The sequence below is a fragment of the Pholcus phalangioides genome, unplaced genomic scaffold (genome assembly GCF_987345545.1).
Source record: "Pholcus phalangioides strain wild (caught in Gottingen) unplaced genomic scaffold, Ppha-v1.0 ptg000008l_1, whole genome shotgun sequence".
NCBI classification, from domain to species: domain Eukaryota; kingdom Metazoa; phylum Arthropoda; class Arachnida; order Araneae; family Pholcidae; genus Pholcus; species Pholcus phalangioides.
In genome coordinates, this window is record NW_028301601.1 from 45,509,751 (window position 1) to 45,529,615 (window position 19,865).

At 33.7% G+C, this 19,865-nt stretch overlaps 1 protein-coding gene across 1 annotated transcript in view; it reads right to left on the bottom strand.

Moving 5' to 3' along the window:
- Nucleotides 1-19,865, bottom strand: part of LOC149084381 (U2 snRNP-associated SURP motif-containing protein) — a 65,618-nt gene that overhangs the window by 21,233 nt on the left and 24,520 nt on the right. The window contains exons 12-17 of the mRNA XM_089234769.1: nucleotides 10,614-10,718; nucleotides 5,791-5,857; nucleotides 4,238-4,425; nucleotides 3,395-3,557; nucleotides 1,295-1,374; nucleotides 1,114-1,201 (exon numbers count right to left, since the gene is read on the bottom strand). Coding sequence (XP_089090895.1) covers nucleotides 1,114-1,201; nucleotides 1,295-1,374; nucleotides 3,395-3,557; nucleotides 4,238-4,425; nucleotides 5,791-5,857; nucleotides 10,614-10,718 — 691 coding nt within the window. The remainder of the gene's footprint in view (nucleotides 1-1,113; nucleotides 1,202-1,294; nucleotides 1,375-3,394; nucleotides 3,558-4,237; nucleotides 4,426-5,790; nucleotides 5,858-10,613; nucleotides 10,719-19,865) is intronic.

Below are 19,865 nucleotides of genomic sequence, written 5' to 3' on the forward strand. Positions count from 1 at the left end.
TTTTGCGATTGGTCAGTTGATTTTATGGCTGGCAGCGTATTGAAAACAGTTGTTATGCTGATAGAACCTGATTGGCCGAGAGATGTTTTTTTAGTTTATCAATAAAAAACTCTAAACCATGAAAAATAAAGTGGAACTTTAATAACTCAATGTGCTGATAACTTGACATCTATTATTCTCATGGTTAGCACAATACTGAATTCAATCGGGAAGAACCCCCTCTAACTCCACACATGATGATTAAATCCCGCTTAAATCGACTATGATATGTACTGCGTCATTACATGAAATTTTCAGAAATTGCTCATTTGTTAATCAATTTGAATAGTTTTACAGCACAACTCACTTGTATTTTGATAATTCTATTTCATTATTTTTGTCATTTATTTTTCTATAGATATGTGTTGAAAAGATTCTCATTTCACATCTTTACTTCCCATATATACTTCTTGCTTTTCAAATTTTTAAAACTTGATCTGTGGACTACGAAAGCCACAGATAGATGTGAGTGATTTCTGAAAAATCGGAGTGAGAGATGGTCGAGAAAGCTAGATCAAAATATTTCAAGTGAGAGAAAGAAAGTTCAGCTTTATTTTAGACAATTATACTGCTTGTTCACAAATAAAATATCTTCAACCAAAGATCAGCAACTGAAATTATTTTTGTTTTGCATAATTCAAGATTATTCTCAATACAGAAACTTTTCATAATAAATTGCAGATCAAAACATCTTATGAATTGGTAGATGATGTTCTACAGAGTTTTTAATTATATACATACAAAAATGGTTTTTAAAAAATCTGAGATGAAATAAAACCTTGCTAACTTTATACCCCTTAAGTAGACATGTTTTAAGATTCTCCCTTGGGATGTTGAGTTATCAAGGTCCCGCTGTATTTTCATGCAAACCACACCCTTCCCCCCCCCCCAAGTAAATTAGTTGATTTTTTATTAATATTTTAAATACGTTCAAGGGCTTCTTGCCCACCCTGTATTATTTGACTGAAATTGATAGGTGCAAGAAATTCAAAACATCATAAAATTATCCAAATTGAAATATTTGAAAAAAAAAGTTATGTATACGCATTATAAATTTATTTTCACACAACAAACCTTGAATTGTTCTGCACGTAAACGTCCCTCTATGCTCTGATATATTTCACGCAAGTCTTTGAAAACTTCAGGAAGCTTTTCTTGAAAGCTGCAATGAATTTGTCACATTAAAAATGTGCTATATAAACACTTTTGAATAATTCAAAACTATTCATAATTCATGCAAAAAAAAATAACTCACCCTTTCCTGTAACTTGATGCATTGGCCACTTTAGCACTGCAATTATGTAGTATGTCACTAACAAGATACAATCTAGCTACCTAAGGGGGAGGGGCGGGAATGTAATAATGATCACAGATTATCAATTTTTGATTGTTACATCTATGAACATGAAAAACATTAATCTACATTTTTTTTTCTCGTAAATAAATTCTATCAATATGAATGACTACGTAAAAACAGAATTTTATATGATTTTTTTTTGAGAAAAAAAATTTACTTGAAATATTAAACACCACTGAATTCCCGAAAAGTATTTATACCGATTTTGAACAATGATAAACCCAGTGACATAGAAGCCAATTCCCAGGCTTGAAAAAAATCTGTAGTTTGTCACAGGATGAAATACATATTTCACTGCTGAAGATAACATGTCATACAAATAAAAGGGAAAAACAGGGATTTTTTTACCCTCAAAAATTTTTTTCACAAATGAACGGTATTTAGTGTGAACAAATATAGAAATCTTCCTTTTCAATTTTTATTTGCAAAATTTGTTGTGTGTGTGTGTGTGCACTGTGTAATTTCCTGCAAAAACTGATGTAACCACCAGTTCTTAACTTTTCTACCTACACTATACAATTGAAGGGTTTGACCCCAACACACTCTATATTACATTTGCTACATTCTTTAAATAATGCTCCATATAGCTTCCATTACATGTTCCTCAAGTCAGTTTCTGCAGTAGCCAACATTTCATTGCTATGCTACTTAACACAGCTGCTATTGTAAGTTTTATAATTGGAACAACAGTCTATGTCTTTGTTGCGTTCACTGCTTTCTTCAGTTACCTTCCCAAACAGAATAAGGATCTATGTTACACTTTTGGGCAAAAAAAAATTCCCAGTGATATTCAGTGATAACTTTCATTGCATCTCCTTGAAAAGCTTTAAAAAATACATAGAACAGGAGTTCTTAAACTGTGCTCTGCGGTGCCCATGACAAAGGTTTTTCAAAGAGATTCTTTGTTAAGCTGCTCTGTGGAGCCGCGGATAAGCGTTGATTAAGATAACAGATGACGCGGGTGGAAAACGTTTGAAAACCCTTGGCATAGACCATTCTTTGGCCAAACCCTTCAATCAATACATATTCTCTACCATCTCGTTAGAGAGGTTGAAACTGAAATCAGTTCTAATCTTTTTTACTTAACTGCAAATTTGTTCACAATCTGAATTCACACTATGAGGAACAATTAAAATTGCTGTCATTATCTGAGATAGACTTTCACATTTCAGCCCAGCCCTCTATCTGTTTCATTTCAGATTTCCCAAACCATAGCACAGTGATCCACACGATCATGATTTCATCACCACGAAAATATTCTGTGGCAATCTGAAACAAGTTGGGTCTCTGGGTTACAAACAAAAAAACAGGGAAAAAACTTCAAACTTAAAAAAGGATATATTTACACAACCACATCATACCTCATATCATCCTCATGCCAAAAAGCATGAATGTGCAATGTCCTTGAAAAAAAAAAATGTTAAAAAAGATATTTGAATATTAACTCTATGCATGTTGCTCTATGGAAGTGATTTTCCTAAAATTTTTCATATCATGCTTCAATAGGGATACGCATTCACATTTCAGGTGAAACGTAGACAGCAAAATAAGATATCCAAACCAGCTGATTAAAAAAAATTCACATTAGTGCTTCTGGCATGCAGGAGACAATATGTAATGATGCATTTAAACAATGTAGGGGGGGAAAAACATCATCAACACTGTCAAATCCAATCTAAATTTAATTATATGGGACTTATCATGCTTTATAAAGCACAATTTGTGGATATTTCTATAAAGATATGAAAAAAGGAAGAATTTGGTTTCCGATCAAAAGATTTTTAAAGTCTATAAAATTTTACACATTTTCGTACCTACATATTCATGAAAATTGATGTTCATTACTACTCAGAATAACTTTGACAAGAATAATATCAGTTATATTATTTCGAACATGATAGCAACATCATGAAACCAAGATATTTTATGCAATAAAACATGAAAAAACTTGAAACAATGAAAAAATAAAGTTGCAATAAAATAAAAATACAATTTTACTTTTTTGAAAAGTGGTGCATCAGGTGTAGCAATAGCTTCATGAATACAGTCTATTACTTCTTCTGCTGCTTCAGCATGTTCAATGCAGTAAATCATGGCTTCTGCAATCTTATATTTTTCTGGATTCAGATTCCGCAGAAGTTCTTCAAGTTTATCTCTTTGTCTGGGAAATATATAAAACATAAAGAATAAGAAATGTTCATCAAAGTTGCCCTCATTAAAAAAAAAAGAAACATAACCATAAAACAATTCATAGAAATCGCTCAAAATTTCTAGATATAAAATAACCACTTTCTCGCTCCATACCGTTTCATCAATAAAACTTTTCAAAATTATTTTCACATCAAAGATCTTTGATTTTGTGAGATACTTACGCTTTTACCTATGACATGAAGTATAACAAACATTTTTAAGTTGCGGGTGCACTACCATCAAAAAAGTGCTCATACTGTGACTGATTTATGCCCAAACTCAGATCAACAGAATGATCATGCTTGAATTCTACTTGAACAGCAAGTTTCATTCGGGGAAGGAAAGGTCATTCATTAACTCAAATACAAAATCAGGCACAAGCATCAAGTACTCATTTCCAAGGGGAACAATTAAACTTAAGAGAGTCTATGCTAGCTGTATAATGAATAGTTAGAGTTAGTAAAAAAAGACATCCAATATTGCATGCCTGAATAAAAACTATCGAATTCCAACTTCTTAAATTCTTGAATAATCAATGTTATTATCAGAAAAGGTCATTCGATTATTCAAAGTGCTTTACTATCACTTTTTCTAACAACCCGTCTTTTTATCAAAAATAGAATTCTAATCAAAATAACTGAAGATGCTTACGTGTCAGACAAAGAACCTTTTTTCGGCTCGACAGGCTGCTTCGGTATTGGTACAGCTGCAATTGTCACCTCTTCGACTAGTTCTTCCGGCATTCCTTGCGAGAATGGATTTAAAGGAGGAGGTCTCCATATAGAGCCACCTTTGAACATAAAGAACTCTTCGGTTTTCCACTTGCTTGGATGATCGCCCTTCAAAAAAAAATCAAAACATACATAATCAGTTCTATTTAAATTTTTAGGTGAATTACTATAACAAAGAACTAGAGATGAGACAAATATTCTGTATCCAGCCTATTCAGCCCTTTTGCAGAATACTCTGTTTCGCTGAATGTTTCCTAAGTATTTGGCTAAATATCTGTGCTGCAACAAATCATGACTGAAATTTTTATTAGTGCCTAAAATTTTCTATATATGTCTTTTAAATGGGAAGCTGAGAAGTAAACAAAATTTTTTGAATTCATGTAAACATGTCTATTAACATACCAAGGGTGTCAATAAATTCTGGAAAAATGGGGGGAATTATTTTGAACCTTTTTTTTTCTCAAAAAGAATACAAAAAAAATACTTGGTTTTTTATACTCTTCAGATTTTTTAAACCTGCCCATAAAGGTCGGCTACTCAAGCGTACACAAGAGTTTGTCTTCTCTCTGAACTTTGGCAGCGCTTTTATACAGGCAAAAGAAAAGTTTATTAACTTTAACTTAGATAACAATTCTCGCGAATTGGAGAAATCTCCGTCCTTTCCCTTTCTTTCTACAAATTTATCTTTGTACTATGGAATTGCCAAATCATCAAAGTTGTTGCCAAACTCACCAAGTTTGTCACCAGTTTGGTAAGATTTACAGAGAAATGCAATAATTTTCATTTTTGCATAAAATAATGACTATTCGCACAATTTACAGGTGGAAAATGACATAAAAATTATAAATAAGGACTATTTACATACTTTTCCCAACAATATCTAATTGATGCAAAGTGCTTTCTGTATAACAGTAATCGTGCACTAAAATCAATGTTGCATTGTATAATTCTAATTGACCCCAGGCCAGAGCTTGAGCACCCACTGTTTGAAAGGATCAAAGAATATTGATGCAAAATGGATAAAACAAATAATTTTTTACATGCTTGTGACAAAAAAGAAGCTAGGATAAATGTACGGTTAATAATGGGCTTGAAATAGGGCTCTTAATTTTTTCTAAAATTATACTAGACGCTTATTGAAAAAATTGATGCTTTTAATAATATTAAGGTATGCTATACTGTGCCATTTACTAAATTTAATTATAGGTAACATGACATTTAAAAGATTAGTTCATTTTTCACATATTAATTTAAAAATTAAATTGTCAGTAAGATCAATTTCAATTGTTTGAAATTATTCTCAATACTATTTTGAATTTAAGACTAAAAGTTTTAATTGTACTTATAACTCCAATGATTTTTAAGAAAAAAGGTGATATACTGTATTCAGTCGAATCACTATTCGTTCAATCTATACGAAGAACTACCTATTGTATTTTCATTGCATTCTAATATTCTGATGAAATCACAAACCTTCAAAATTGAATACAATCGCCACCTATAATAAACATGAGCAGGGCTCTGGTTGTCAAATAAAAATCTGAAATGAAAAAAAAAAATTATACATATTAAGAAATTATCAGTGAAAATTCTTTTTTACATTGAATATATATATACATATATAGTAGTAGACAGAACATATACTGGAAGTCTTGACTCATGGAAGATCAAGGTTCAGTATAATTCAGATAAATGAAATTTTTCTCTCCTTCCCCTCTCCCACCTCAAGAACATGATACTTTCAATTTTCTTCCTTGAATGCCGGTAATTTCAGTTTCATAAGGGACATGGCAGTAAATTTTAGGTGGAAACCAAAAATAGTTATAAAATGATCAATTGCAAAAAAGCTCCTCCCCGAATAAAAGTCATAGGTGGGACCCTATGCGCTGCAGAATTAGTCTAAGATGAATTAGGCCACCAAATCAGAGGAACAAAGTCGATAGGATCAAGTAAGAAATTGTCATCAGGAAACAACTTTAAAAATAACTTTTAACACTATTACTCCACATTTCATAGAAATAGCCCATGTAACCCCCCCCCCCCACCCCCGCAATATGACCTATGGTCTTTAGATAGTAGCATTTTTCTTTGGATAAATCAAAGTTTTTAGTAATTTGAGGTGATCCCTGTAATTCTCCTCAGGCTATATAAACACTACCAAAGCGAAAAAATAATTATAAAATGCTTTGTTATATATTATTGATTCATATAAAAATTAAAAAAAAATGTTCAATAAAATATCAAGCAAAAACACACACACACAAAGCATAGTGATACTTCAGCTAAGAAATACCTAGGGAGGGGGTAGTGCAGCGGTAAGATGTTCGTCTACCACTATGAAGGCATCAGCCAAATCTGCAGGTTTGATCGCAGGGGACAGCAGCAAAAACTTCTTTAGGGTTTAAGCTACAGTCACATTTCTCGCAAAATGCAAAAGAAAATCTTAGAATGTGAAAGAAGTAGTAGCCACTTTCGCAAAAATGTGCACAGGAGGTACAAAACGAGTAGACATCCAACCATCAATCATTAACATTGTAACATTTTGCAGAAGCTTTTCCATCCCATTTTTGCTTTCTGCTAAAGAAATTTCTTATCTAGCTTAAACTGAGCAGAATGGGTTTTCTGAAAACTCCACTCACTGAAATGTCTGCCTTCCAATTTACAGGCATACTCTTAAAATTTTAACCAAGTCTCATTTTCATAAGGTCCTTCTGCATTTGAGGCCTCCGGGCCTTGTGTAAAGTGGCACTGCGCCTCAATATGCTTTTAATGAAACTCCTCTGTCCCAGACAAGGACGGAAGTATAACATGAATTTCTTGAGATAGAAAGATTTCCAACTTAAACTCTATTTGTAGTAAATTACCATATGGCAATATGACTGGGAAACGGTGAGCGGTAGAAAGGCTAATGAATGCCTTGGCTTACAAATTTTTTCGCTAACAAAGATTTTTTCTATGTTTTTCTGCTTCAGCTAACAAACATTTTAGTTCCATGCCCTAACATAAAACAGCCACATGGTGAGCTGAATTTTCATGTCAATCAAAACTAATCTAATGCATCACTGTCATTTGAGCCAGATGGATATATTTCCATCTTGGAATCACTTCCAATTATATACCTCTTTTTATCTTTGAAAAGGATTTTGAGCCATTTCATGTTAAATGAATGATTAAGCTAGGAGGAAATGCATTTTAAAAAAGTCTCACAATTGAATGGTTTTAGTGAATATGGTAAGACTCTTAATACCAAACTAAACAGTCTGGACATTCTAGAAACATCTTTTCCATCTGCAATGTGTGTGTGAGAGAAATGGGCTGACTATAGCTCACTGAAAAATAGCACACACTTTTTTTTTTGTTCACTATGGTTCATGAACCCAATTGCATAGCCCACATAATGTAAAATAAAAAACATTCAGAGCTTTTCACTTTCCTTAAAACTCTCCATCCAATCACGAAGTTATTTATCTCGGCCTTTAGTCAGTTTCTATTTTTCATAATGGTTCTTGGTGTTTTATATAAGTTACTTTGAAATGTCAGGCCATACCTGGAACTAATTAAATAATTTTCCATAGAAATCTATGCAAAATCCTCTTTCGCCTGAGAGAATTTAGTAACCGAAGTATCACCATACTCTAATGCAAGTTGAAATACTGCTGCAAAATCATAAAAAATACTCACCTATACATCAGATGATGGTCATTTCAGATCTAGACGCAACACTTTATAAATAAGCATCCATTGCAACACAAACCAGCACAGGACAATAGATTTCACGAACACATTTTTTGTGGGGGGGGGGGGATTAATGTCAAATTTATTATAAAAGGTTTCTTCACATCATTTTAATTTAGAGGTAAAAAAACCATGGCTTTTGCCAAATATTTTACATTTTCCCCGACTTTCCGGGTTGCTAAGAATCTTGCTATATTGAGGAATGATTTGTTTTGATTAAGGTGCTGTCAGGATATGCGATTTAAATCACTTGATTTTTTTTTAAATCATTAATTTAAGTCACAAAATTTAAATTTTGTTTTTTCATGACATAAATTCAATGATATTGAAGTAAAAGTAGCCTGGCATGGTATGAATGTTACTGTGGTAATGTTTGTGATTAAAAGAAGTATAGAAGATCATTGGGGGTAAATATAGACTTGAACTTAATCCCTAGATACAGTGCAGAAAGAAAGCTGCTCTATTTCTAGATTTTTTTGCATGGAAAACATTACAGAAAAACACAGGGAACTAAACTGCACTATTTTTAATGCATTGCAATATAACACTAGCACTAGGATTCCCATGATTAAAAACAGAGGAATAATTTTCTGTATAAACCCTTGCCTTAATTGTTGATTCAAAATAATAATAGATATTGTACCCGCATAAATATCATTGGGCTTTCAACTTTACTTTTCATATTAAAATTTTGAGTTTGCTCGTTTTTTTACCAAAGGTAATTAAATTTGTGCAAGAATGAAAATGTGTAAACTATTAAGCAACATCATGCAAGTCGGAAAAACATCCATTCCTTGTGCAAGAAACAATCTTGCCAATGGAATTTGTTTTATTTGGTTGATGCTGAATGGCCCTTTGATTGTACATCGAGTGAATTGACGTCTTTCCTTCCAGTGTCCGGGCCGGGAGATGTATGATACAGAGTTGCCACCACTCATTCACTTTAATTGGGGGGGGGGGATCCCTCATGAATAAAAGTACTTCTCTACAAAAAAAATTTTAATCCATGAAATTAATTTGGGCTTAATGATCTTTTATGTTACATAAACACAGATTTTTAGTGTTCATATTTTTTGCTTGTAGTTCGTTTGTAGTTTATTCATTAATGATTAATTAAATTTGAGTGATTGGGAGAAAAAAGCAGTTATGTGATAATATGCATTCTTAATAATTAACAAGGTGTTTCAATTAATAAGCAGTCAGTTAATTTTAATCAAGAAAATCAGATTTTAAATCAAAAAACCCAATGTTTTTGATTTTTTTTTTTTTTAAATCGTGATTTTTTCACACCCTGGGTGCTGTTAATATACAATCTTCTTGAACTTGGTAATATCAGAGCTTAATTTTAACAAAAAAGCTAATTTGAGGTTGTAGGCCTATATATTTAATATACAGGGTGACACGCACACACAAACTTGTACAATTTTATTTCCATTCAATTATCAGGAACAAATAAATTCTGTATCTATAGTCCTCCAACTGCAAGATAGGTGACTTGGATACCGAATGGTATGCCACGACATACAATTTTATTCTTTTCTATGACAAGTCAATCACGAAAACTTGGTCACTGACAAGCTATTCAGGATGCACAATCGTTCTCCCTAAAAGAAATGAATAAAATCCTCCAATGTGACAGGACATGCTGTAGCCAAGTCTCATCTAATGGTTGGAGAACTATGTCAATTTGAATTGACAACCCTGTCAAAAGCATGAGCACATATGCACGTATATCTAGGGAGGTTTGAATCCTGTTGTCAGTTTAAGTTGGGTTTCCTATGGTTTTCCAACATCAAGGTATAAATGCAAGCCAGTCTCCCATTTATATGCAGAACAGAAAAGTCTTTCCACGGGCAGACTTACAACACAATACTTTCATAACATGAAAATTCAAGCATTTACCATATTTTGTCAAATATGGAAGGCAAGCGGCAGTGCCAGCAAAAACATGAAACCACCCCAATTCTGAGAACATAAATACATTAGAGCCATACATATACACAGAACGCATATTTCTGTGTGTACCAATTCATCAGAAATTCCACAGAAGGATGTGCACGAGGTGCATGTACAGTCAAGTAGTAGTTGTATACAGAGGAGTTCTGGCTACAGCAGATGCAGTGACAATATCAACAGCTATCTATATATCTGCTACACAGCTGTCTTCATATAATGCAATTACCTGTATCTTAACTCTCAAAGGGTATACTGTGCATGCAAGTGCATTCTGACAGGGTTGCTAATTTAAATTGGAACATACAATACGTGCCATCCTCTATATTTGATTGAAGGGGGAAAAATACCTTCTCCATATTCAAATAAAAATATCTAAGATTTTATCCAAAACATAATATCAAAACTTCTGATGACACGCTTCTCATAGAAACCTTGAAAAGAGACAAAACAAAGAACTAAAGCTTCCACACAAGCTGAAGAAGTGGGAATTCAGTATTTTCTCACAGGTCCCTAACGCTCAGTGGAACACACATTAGGAAGCTCTTCTTTCATTCTGAAAGCTGAAAAATCTTTCAATTTAAATGCTACAAAAAAAAAGTACTCACCTGAACATGGGATTGTTTATTTCCCTATTCATAATCATGGCTTCAAACATTGGGCCTTCACGCACAACAAACTCTACCATACGGTGAATTAGGCACAATAAACTTCTGTAATGTGAGGTTGAAATGTAAAAAAAGACACGGAAAACACTAATTTCAAATTTAAAAGTGGTTAGCACTAATTGGTGAATAAAAAAAAAGTATGCGAAAAATAAATTTTCTACATTATATATTTTTATTTATCAATTATAAATCAAAATTGTTATAATGATCTACAGTCCAAATAATAACAATCTGCATTCTTTAGCGAACATTGAATTAATATAATACAAGGGCTGGTACATAAATAAGTCGTGGCAAGTTTTTTTTCTTTTGCAATAATGGCGCTCAATGGGAAATTACCATGAAATGGGGTGAGATTATGCCACTTGGTGGCGAGAAGTTTGCTGAATTCCAGAATTGCACAAAGTGCCCCCAGTGGCTAGTTATTAAAGCAATTTAAAATGTTTAACATTTCTGGGGAGAGTTATTCTTAAATAGAGTTATTGAAAAGCATTGTTCTGTTTTCCAATTTATTTATTGAAACCTTAAAAAATTGTTAAATTTTGTAACAAAATCAATTTTTCCAGATTAAAAGAAGTTAACATTAACTGGAGTGTCTCTGCTTCAAAAAAAGTTACATGTGACTGTGCCACGATCTGTGCCACCATGTCTTTTATCAATAAGAAAAAGAGGTGATTTAACCTCGCTCTTATCAATACTGGTGGGGTGAGATTCTACCAAAGAAAAAATATCCCAACCACTTAAATTTTTTTCTGCTCCGAAATGGAAAGCTGAGATGTGTATCTTTCTATATCAATTTCCGTCAATTATGTTGGTAAATGAAGAAATAGCATAAATAACCCTAAAACCTGGCACAATCTCATCTCATTTTATGGTACAAAATAATGCAGACAAAAAGATGATAGAGTTGAAAGTGTCGAGTAGCAACAATGTAGGTAATATGCACCAGGAATCAGTGAAAATATCAAAATAAGGAATAGTGTCATACCTCATGCATGCATGTATTTATCATAAAGCACATTGGGTGTAGCAAAATAACGAAACACTGTGAATGCCCCACAGTATACCTTTTGCAGAGCATCCACGACATACTAATGTATATACCAAAAATGTATGAGTGATCAAATACTACTCAATTTTCAATTTCATAGCGAAGGCAAGTCATGAAAGTCTCCTATGGAGTAGTACACTAATACACATTCATGTTACAGGATAATGTTGTTTATAGCTTTTTCCCCCCTTCACACTTCTCCCAATATTCCTGGCACAAATCACCAGCATTGTTAATACTTCTGACATTACTACACACTACCCTCTTCAATTAGCATATTTTGAAGTTTCATGCTAGTCCTATATTATTGTGTGGGGGAAAAAAGTGGCCATGACTTACACATTCCAACCCTTGGTATAATATACTGTTGAAAAAATTTTTACTTTATAAACTTTATTATTAAAATGCCTATCACACGCATAACCCTAGCAATTTAGTCCCAGAAATTAAAAATAATTAGGACATTAAATATTCAAACACCTGTCCAAATGACGACGATAGCTTTCCAAGACTAACATTTAATTCCCATTTAGAGCCTAAGCAGCATTACTTGTAAAAAAATGAAAAATTATGCATGGCACTTGGGGAAAAAACTATAATTTTCAAGTACAGGTCATGTATGTGTGTAGAAATTTCCCCAATTAATTGAATTTATTCAATTCACAACCCCCTTTCTTTATTCCATCATGTTTAGTGTATGCAGTAGGATTCATTTCACGCTCACTGAACCCGGATCCTTCAAATTATAGGGCAAACCTTACCTTCTTTGAATTCTCTGAGGAAATAAACAGAATATACGAAAAAGAAATTCAGGAACATTAAAACAAATCACTACACTGAATCCTGTCCATTATTTTTCAGTCAGGACCATACAACACAAACGTATCAAGCAAGAAAATACATCAAGCAGTGAAACATCTTATACAAAAAGGAATAATTTAGAAGGGAAAAATTTAAAACTGTGGAAATAAGAGAATTAAACATCTCAAGCGATTGGGATTAACCCCATACACATTGCTGTTTTCCATATATATATATATATTCTCTTTTCCAGACCCTGCCACATAATCTGAATCGGAAAAGACCTAAGCAACAGGATAAATTCTGTGACCTTGCTCTGAGGTTCCTATATATATATATATATATATATATATATATATATTCATAATCTCACTCACTTTATCTCCATGTTTAACAATTTTTTTTTTTAAATTCTTGAACATTAAATTATAATTATTTGCCCCTTGAAAACAGTATCACAACTGTGAAATATTTGATTTAGAAATAGAGGTATGAGTAAATTTATCAACCCCAGGACAGGACAATGAAATTCACGCTTCCCTTATAGCTTCACATAAAATGACCAAGTGTTTTAAATTACGCATGGCAAACCCACACATGATAGACCTTCATAATCTGTCTAGCAGTCTAGCACACACACACACACACACACAGGGTGTCTTCAACCTTTCTCTAAGCCAAAAGCCATCTATTATGGCAACTCTTGCATGTTCAGATTCCAATCGGCACAAGCAAATCCTTGAATGCAACATGAATGGGATGTTCAATTGACACTTTTCATCGAACATTCTTGAGTGCTTTGACGAGCAACAGATTGAAGATGCCTTGCCTGGTGGATGCTTGTTACATGGGTTGGGGAGGGGGGAATTGAGATTAATTTAATAGCTTATCGAATCAGGAAATGTATTTTTATCTGTTGCACTAAATTGGTAACAAATACATTGAAGTCTAAACTGTAGTCCGTTTTAGGTTAACTTTGCAGTGAAGGGTTGTCATTTCAACTTTTCAAAAAATGTATATACACACCATTTCTAATGTATTTACTAAGGCTGCAGGGGGACATTGCCCCCCCCCCCCAAATGATGAGCCTGAGTGAAGGGAAACGTAGAGAGTGCATTCCTTCACCACAAAATATAGTTCTCATATATTAGAAGTTTATGTGACGATCATTTATACAAAATATTTTAATTTTTTTTCTGATTTAAAAAAAATAATGAAAAAATATCAATTTGAACAGATGTTTATTCGTTTAAAATTTTTAAATTAGAAAAAATATTGGTTACCATTACAAAAATCCATAGCAAATGCAACAACATTTTGGCGCGATATCCTAGAAATTTTCCCCGCCAATATCACTGTCATGCTTTTCCATTACACAAATATACATATTTTACATCTTTATTTGGTTTAATTAAAAAAATAATACCACCATAATGATATAATTTTTCATTCAGTCTTGCATGCTGTTATAGGCTTACATCCCGATGAATATTCATTCAGTTTTTTTATTTTCTCCCAAAAATAGGCTTTAATGAATTCAGATATTTACTCAGAGATTGCAGGAAGTGCTCTTCTTTGCCGATACCATTGTGAGAGGCTCTTTATGGGTGCAGGCTTAGGGTCTTTTTTTTTTTAATTATTATTCCTTGCCATGTTCATGAGAGAGGAGTGGTTTCCAAATTCCAATTGCTGATCATGTAGAGTGTTGGTTGACATGAGTAATGCATCTTCCACCCACACGAACACCATCTTCGACCTACCGCAAGGGCCACCTGTTTCTCCAGATGTCCCCTCAGTGTTTCTTCAGATAAAATGAGAGAGGAGGCCCACAGTGGTGTAGGCTTGCAGTGCATTTTTTCCTTTTTTCTGTTGTGGCAATTGTATATTTAACAAAAAAAGATAGCCACGTTGAAATTTTTTCTGTTCTTTTAACTCCTCAATACTATATTTGCGGTTTTTTAAATACTTGCTGTAAATAAAACTTGATAAGAATCATCCGTAATAAGCATGAGCAGTACATCAACAAGTTAAGCTGTCATGAAAACAAGTGACATCAACAAACACCGTTTGGGTGGGTGAGCGCCAGAAATTTTGACAACAAAAATTAGTAAAAGAATTCTAAACTTCTCTGTATAATAATAATTATTTTGTGCTATTTTGATATTGAAATGTAAAAACCGGATTGATAGGAGTTAATCTGCTTGTTCTTAATTAATTTTTTTATTGGCTTCAAAAGTTTTATTTAATGTTTATTTTATTTGTTCCACATAAATTGAAAAATTCAAAAATCCTGAGTTTTTGAGAGCCATAGTTAATATACAGTATTTTAAAATTATATGTCGCTTTTGTATTAATGTGTAGCATTTTTTCTATAAATAAATTTCAGTTGAAAAAAAGGAAATATTGCAGAAAAATATTACTATGTTTTTCGAAATTTTTAGTGTTACTTACTGCGCATCAATGAAGAGTAAGTGGCACGATATAAGATAATTATTTTTTCTAAATATTAAAAAACAAAAAAAAAATTCAAAAACCACACTTCAATTTTTGAAAGTATCACGTGGTTTTTTTTTTTTTTGTTTGTTTTTTTCACTATCTAGTTATTACTAACTTACTGTGTAATTTTTTACATGCATTACCATTACACGCAAAAAGAGATTTTTCTCAGTGAGGTTGGCGAGAAACAGCCATACCTTACTGGGACCGCACAGATACATTGGTTGAAAGGCTTCCATTGCCGTAGTAACTAATGATATGGTTCCCTCGTGGCTTCCCTTCCACTGCAAAGTTAACCTGAAATGGACTATAGTATTTACCACTCAGCCTTCATAGTCAGATTGGTGCTTTAAATACTAATCTGCCCGGCAGTTATACAAGTGGTTAAAGCACTGTTACAAAATAATCGCATGGATATGCGTAATATTGTCATATACACACCTTTTTTTCCCATGTGATTCCTTTATAATATTTAATAAATACACTAAATACATATATTAATTATAAAAATTTTTCATTATACAAACTTTTTTTTCGGAAGAATCAATTTTTTCAAATCTGGAAAGTATTTTTAAAAAGTACTTGATGTTTGACAAAACATTCGAAATAGTGGCAACTTAGTCTGTATTATGGATATATTTTTTACACTTTAATTCTAAAATGTGACTTCGTTGAAGATAAATTAAGTTTAAGTGATGGATAATATGGATGAACATCCATCACTTAAGATTTCAAACTACCTAACACTGAAACATGAGGGAAAATGAAAACTCTCAAATGTTTCAATAAAATTGAAAAATATAGTGGAATCTCAAAAATAACTGATTTATCCGCTGAAATAAAAAAATTTCTACTCATGGTAATTATCTGCTCATTAGGAGTGAAATGTGTTTAAGATCTATTCCGTGGAATACAAAAAAAAAAGGAAAAAAAGAGAGGTATCTGCTCAATAAAACAAGAGTATATATTATGGGATGCTCCACTGTACATAAGTCTATGCAATATATGAGATTTGCATTTTTTTTATTCCACCATGGTAAATTCCCTTTATCATAGGACAAAAAAAAAACTAACACATTTCTGTAATGGAGTGTGGGTGAATTTTCACATGCACAATTGACTCCCCCCCACTAATTCCAATAGTTTGCATCAATAGATATTTCTGGATTTTGAAGTGGCAAGAAAATAAAGGCCTGCAGAAATCTTAATGGCAATGCCAAATACTGGACAAAGGTTTATCGCAACTTTTTAAAACACTAAAAAATGCAATACTAATATTTTATTGCCATTTATTAAAGAAAGAATGCATGAAATTTCATGATTACTCATTTTTAATAATTATAAAGCTTGAATTTTCATACAGATCCATCTATCATTTTAGAGAAAGAAATTAATGTATGGTAGAAACATAAAAAACCAAAGCCTGGTAAGTGAATGATCAAAAAACCAAATCTATTTATAATGTACTCTGAAAATCAGCAATGATTTTGCTAGTCAGCAGTGATTTTTCTAGACAAGACTGACAAAAAAAATGGAATTGAGAAAGATTCAATAAAATTTTTAATTTTTTATTGAGTCAAACTGAAAAACAGATATTTAACACAAGAAAATTTTTTTTTCAAATATATTTCAGCAAAGTATTAAATTAACAATATTTTTTGTGATTAGTATCTTCTCAAAAATGGCCTTTCTGAGTTAGTTGGCTCACATTAAAAATATTGACTAGTTTTTTGAACCATTGACAAAGTCAAAATCTGATACGAACCAATTCTAAAAAAATTATTAAATTTATGTTCACAGAAATTGATTAAGAATCAATAAAATTTTTCAAAGGTAATGTTGAGCGAGTTCGTAAATTCACAATATACTATTTTGACAGATTATTTGAATCCAACCAAAAGAAAGAATTTCTTGGATTCACTTGACCAGCATTATCCCAATGAAATTGGCATAGCCAAAGAAACATTTATATATTCATTTAACTATTCATTACACAAGAAAATTAGAAATTCCTCCCTAAGAAAATACTAGTGTTATATTTCATTAGCTTCTTTCCAATCAACTTTTACGAATGAATAACTTATATTTAGTATAGCAAAGGTCAATTTAGAGTATAATTTCTTCTTCTATACTGAACAATTATGTGTTCAAATATACTAACTGCAGTTGTTGCTACAGCACCTTTCTACTATGCAGTCAAATTTTTGAAACTTTAAATTTGAAAATAATTTAGATGCTATACTTTTAACCATGAAATTTCAATTTAGATGTGGATGAGATGGCAGCACCACTAGAACACAAAACAAGAGTAATTCAGACAACATAAATATGTTGGGGCCACACATATAACATACAGCAGGGCTGGACAAATCTACTGCCCGACACGTACGCGCGTCTGTGGCATGTAAAAATTCTTACAGAGTATGTACTTTTTTCAACCATAAGCTCAATGCGAGCGACCAAGGAAACCCGAAAGATTAAAACACAAAAGTATTTCAATTATTGGCAGCAATGCACAAGTGTTTCTCCAGCATCCTTTTCTTGTGACACTTGAAATAAGGTAAATACAAGTTTTTATGGCATATAACTTGAATACAGCATGTTCAGAAAGCTTACTAAAGGGATGGGAGAGGGGGGGGGGTAATTAAATAAATTACATATGTAAAGTAGGCTTGCCATTTAGAAAATTTTTATATATAATTGACAGTATATTTCCATAACCGGTTGAGGAAAAAAAGACTTGTGTAAGGACTTTTCGGACACTGTATATTAAGGTTTGTTGATGGTAGCTCCTAAATAAATATTTTGGAGCTTATATATATATACACTCATTGCCATAAAAATTTGTGCACCAAGAAATAATTGTGGGATTGAAACAAAAGTTGGCCTGAAGGTACATGTCGGGCAGATATGCAAATGATTAGAAATGCAGCGTGATTGCGCATTGCGTAATGCCACTAGAGGGCATTGAACTTCATTCTCCTTGGAGTATAAAACAGGTAAGCAGAGCTTGCTGGAGTGTATTTAATCGTTTGCAAAGGAAATGCTGAGGTAGACATGCCATTACGCCACCATCGAAGACCATATGAGCAGTTGTCAGAGTTTGATAGGAGAAGAATCATTGGGATGATGGAAGCTGGGTGATCACTCGGCGAGTAGCTCGTCAACTAGGCCGTTCTGATTTTACTGTGAGGAGGTGTTGGGACCAGTGGACAGAAGAGACGTCATTTACACGGCGACCAGGTTCAGGACGCCCTCGACGGACCAGTCGTCGAGAAAACCGTCACATCATCCGAAACGCACGCGTAGAGCCAACTGCCTCATTAGCCACTATCCAGACACAGGCAGCAGCTTCACTACGGGCCCCTGTGTCTTCCCGAACCATCGCAAGGCGCCTGGCTGAAGGACAACTGGTATCGCGCCGCCCATTACGTGTGCTGCCAATGACACCCACCCACCCACCAACGCCTCCGTTTGGAGTGGTGTCGAGCACGACGGGATTGGACTGCAACGGAATGGAACCAGGTCGTCTTCAGCGACGAATCGATATTCAACTTGAGCAGTGATGACAATCGTGTTCATGTGTGGAGGCCCCGTGGTGAACACTTCAATCCTGCTTTCGCTTTACAGAGTCACACCGCTCCCACAGCTGGTGTCATGGTATGGGGTGCCATTGCTTACGATACACGGTCACCCCTAATATTGATCCATGGCACAATGACAGCCCAGCGGTACGTCCATAACATCCTTCAGCCACATGTGTTGTCACTCATGGCAGGGCTCCCAGGAGCCATTTTTCAACAAAACAATGCTAGGCCACACACAGCAAGGATGTCACAAGACTGCCTCCGCCACATTACCACCCTTCCCTGGCCTGCTCTATCCCCAGATTTGTCACCAATCGAGCATATCTGGGATCATTTGGGACAGCAAGTTGGACACCCTACAAGGTTGGTCGAACTAGAGGCGCATTTACAGCAACTGTGGAACGAGATGTCTCAGGACAACATACAGAACTTTTATGCCTCAATGCCCGCTCGTATCGCATCGTGCGTTCGCGCTAGAGGGGGTCCAACAGAGTACTAAAACTTCTGTTCATCTGTACTTTTTTCTGCAATAAATGATCCTTTTTCTTGGATTTTCTAATCACTTACTTATATCAACGTAGTACTTACATGTGTAAAATTTCGTTTCATTTTGACGACTTCTTCTGGGTGCGCAAATTTTTATGGCAATGAGTGTATATATATATATATATATATAAAATTTATTTGCTGTCTGTCTCTGTCTGTGTGTATGTTCTCTATACAAATCTACAATTTTAGATCCATCGCCGCCAAATTTTGCATATATACCAAATGGGACCCGACTTGAACGATAGGCTACTTTAAAAGTTTGTCAGAGCAGGGCAAATGCCCCAAATGGGCAAAAAACTGTCGGGCAACAATGGTTTCTCAGCCTCAAAAATCACTTTCCGAACGTTTACTTTGGTTACCATGGTTCCTTAGCAATGCGCTTCAGACGTGTATATGCCTTTACAATGGTTTGTCATTTCTTCAACGCTGTCAGTACATGTATAATATTTATGCCTTTATAATGGTTTGTCATTTCTTCAACGCTGTCAGTAATGAGGTTTTTTGAATGACATCGTAATCATCATCAGCATCGCTTTGAGGATCAGGAAAAGGGTGATCCTCATAGAAATCAGTGTTAAAATTGCCGATTTTAATGTAGAAATACAAAAATTTGGTGGGGGGGGGGGTTCTGTTGTCACATCAATAATTTTAAAAATTGTATTAAATACTCGATTTTTGAAATATTGAGTTCGCTTAGAGATATACGAA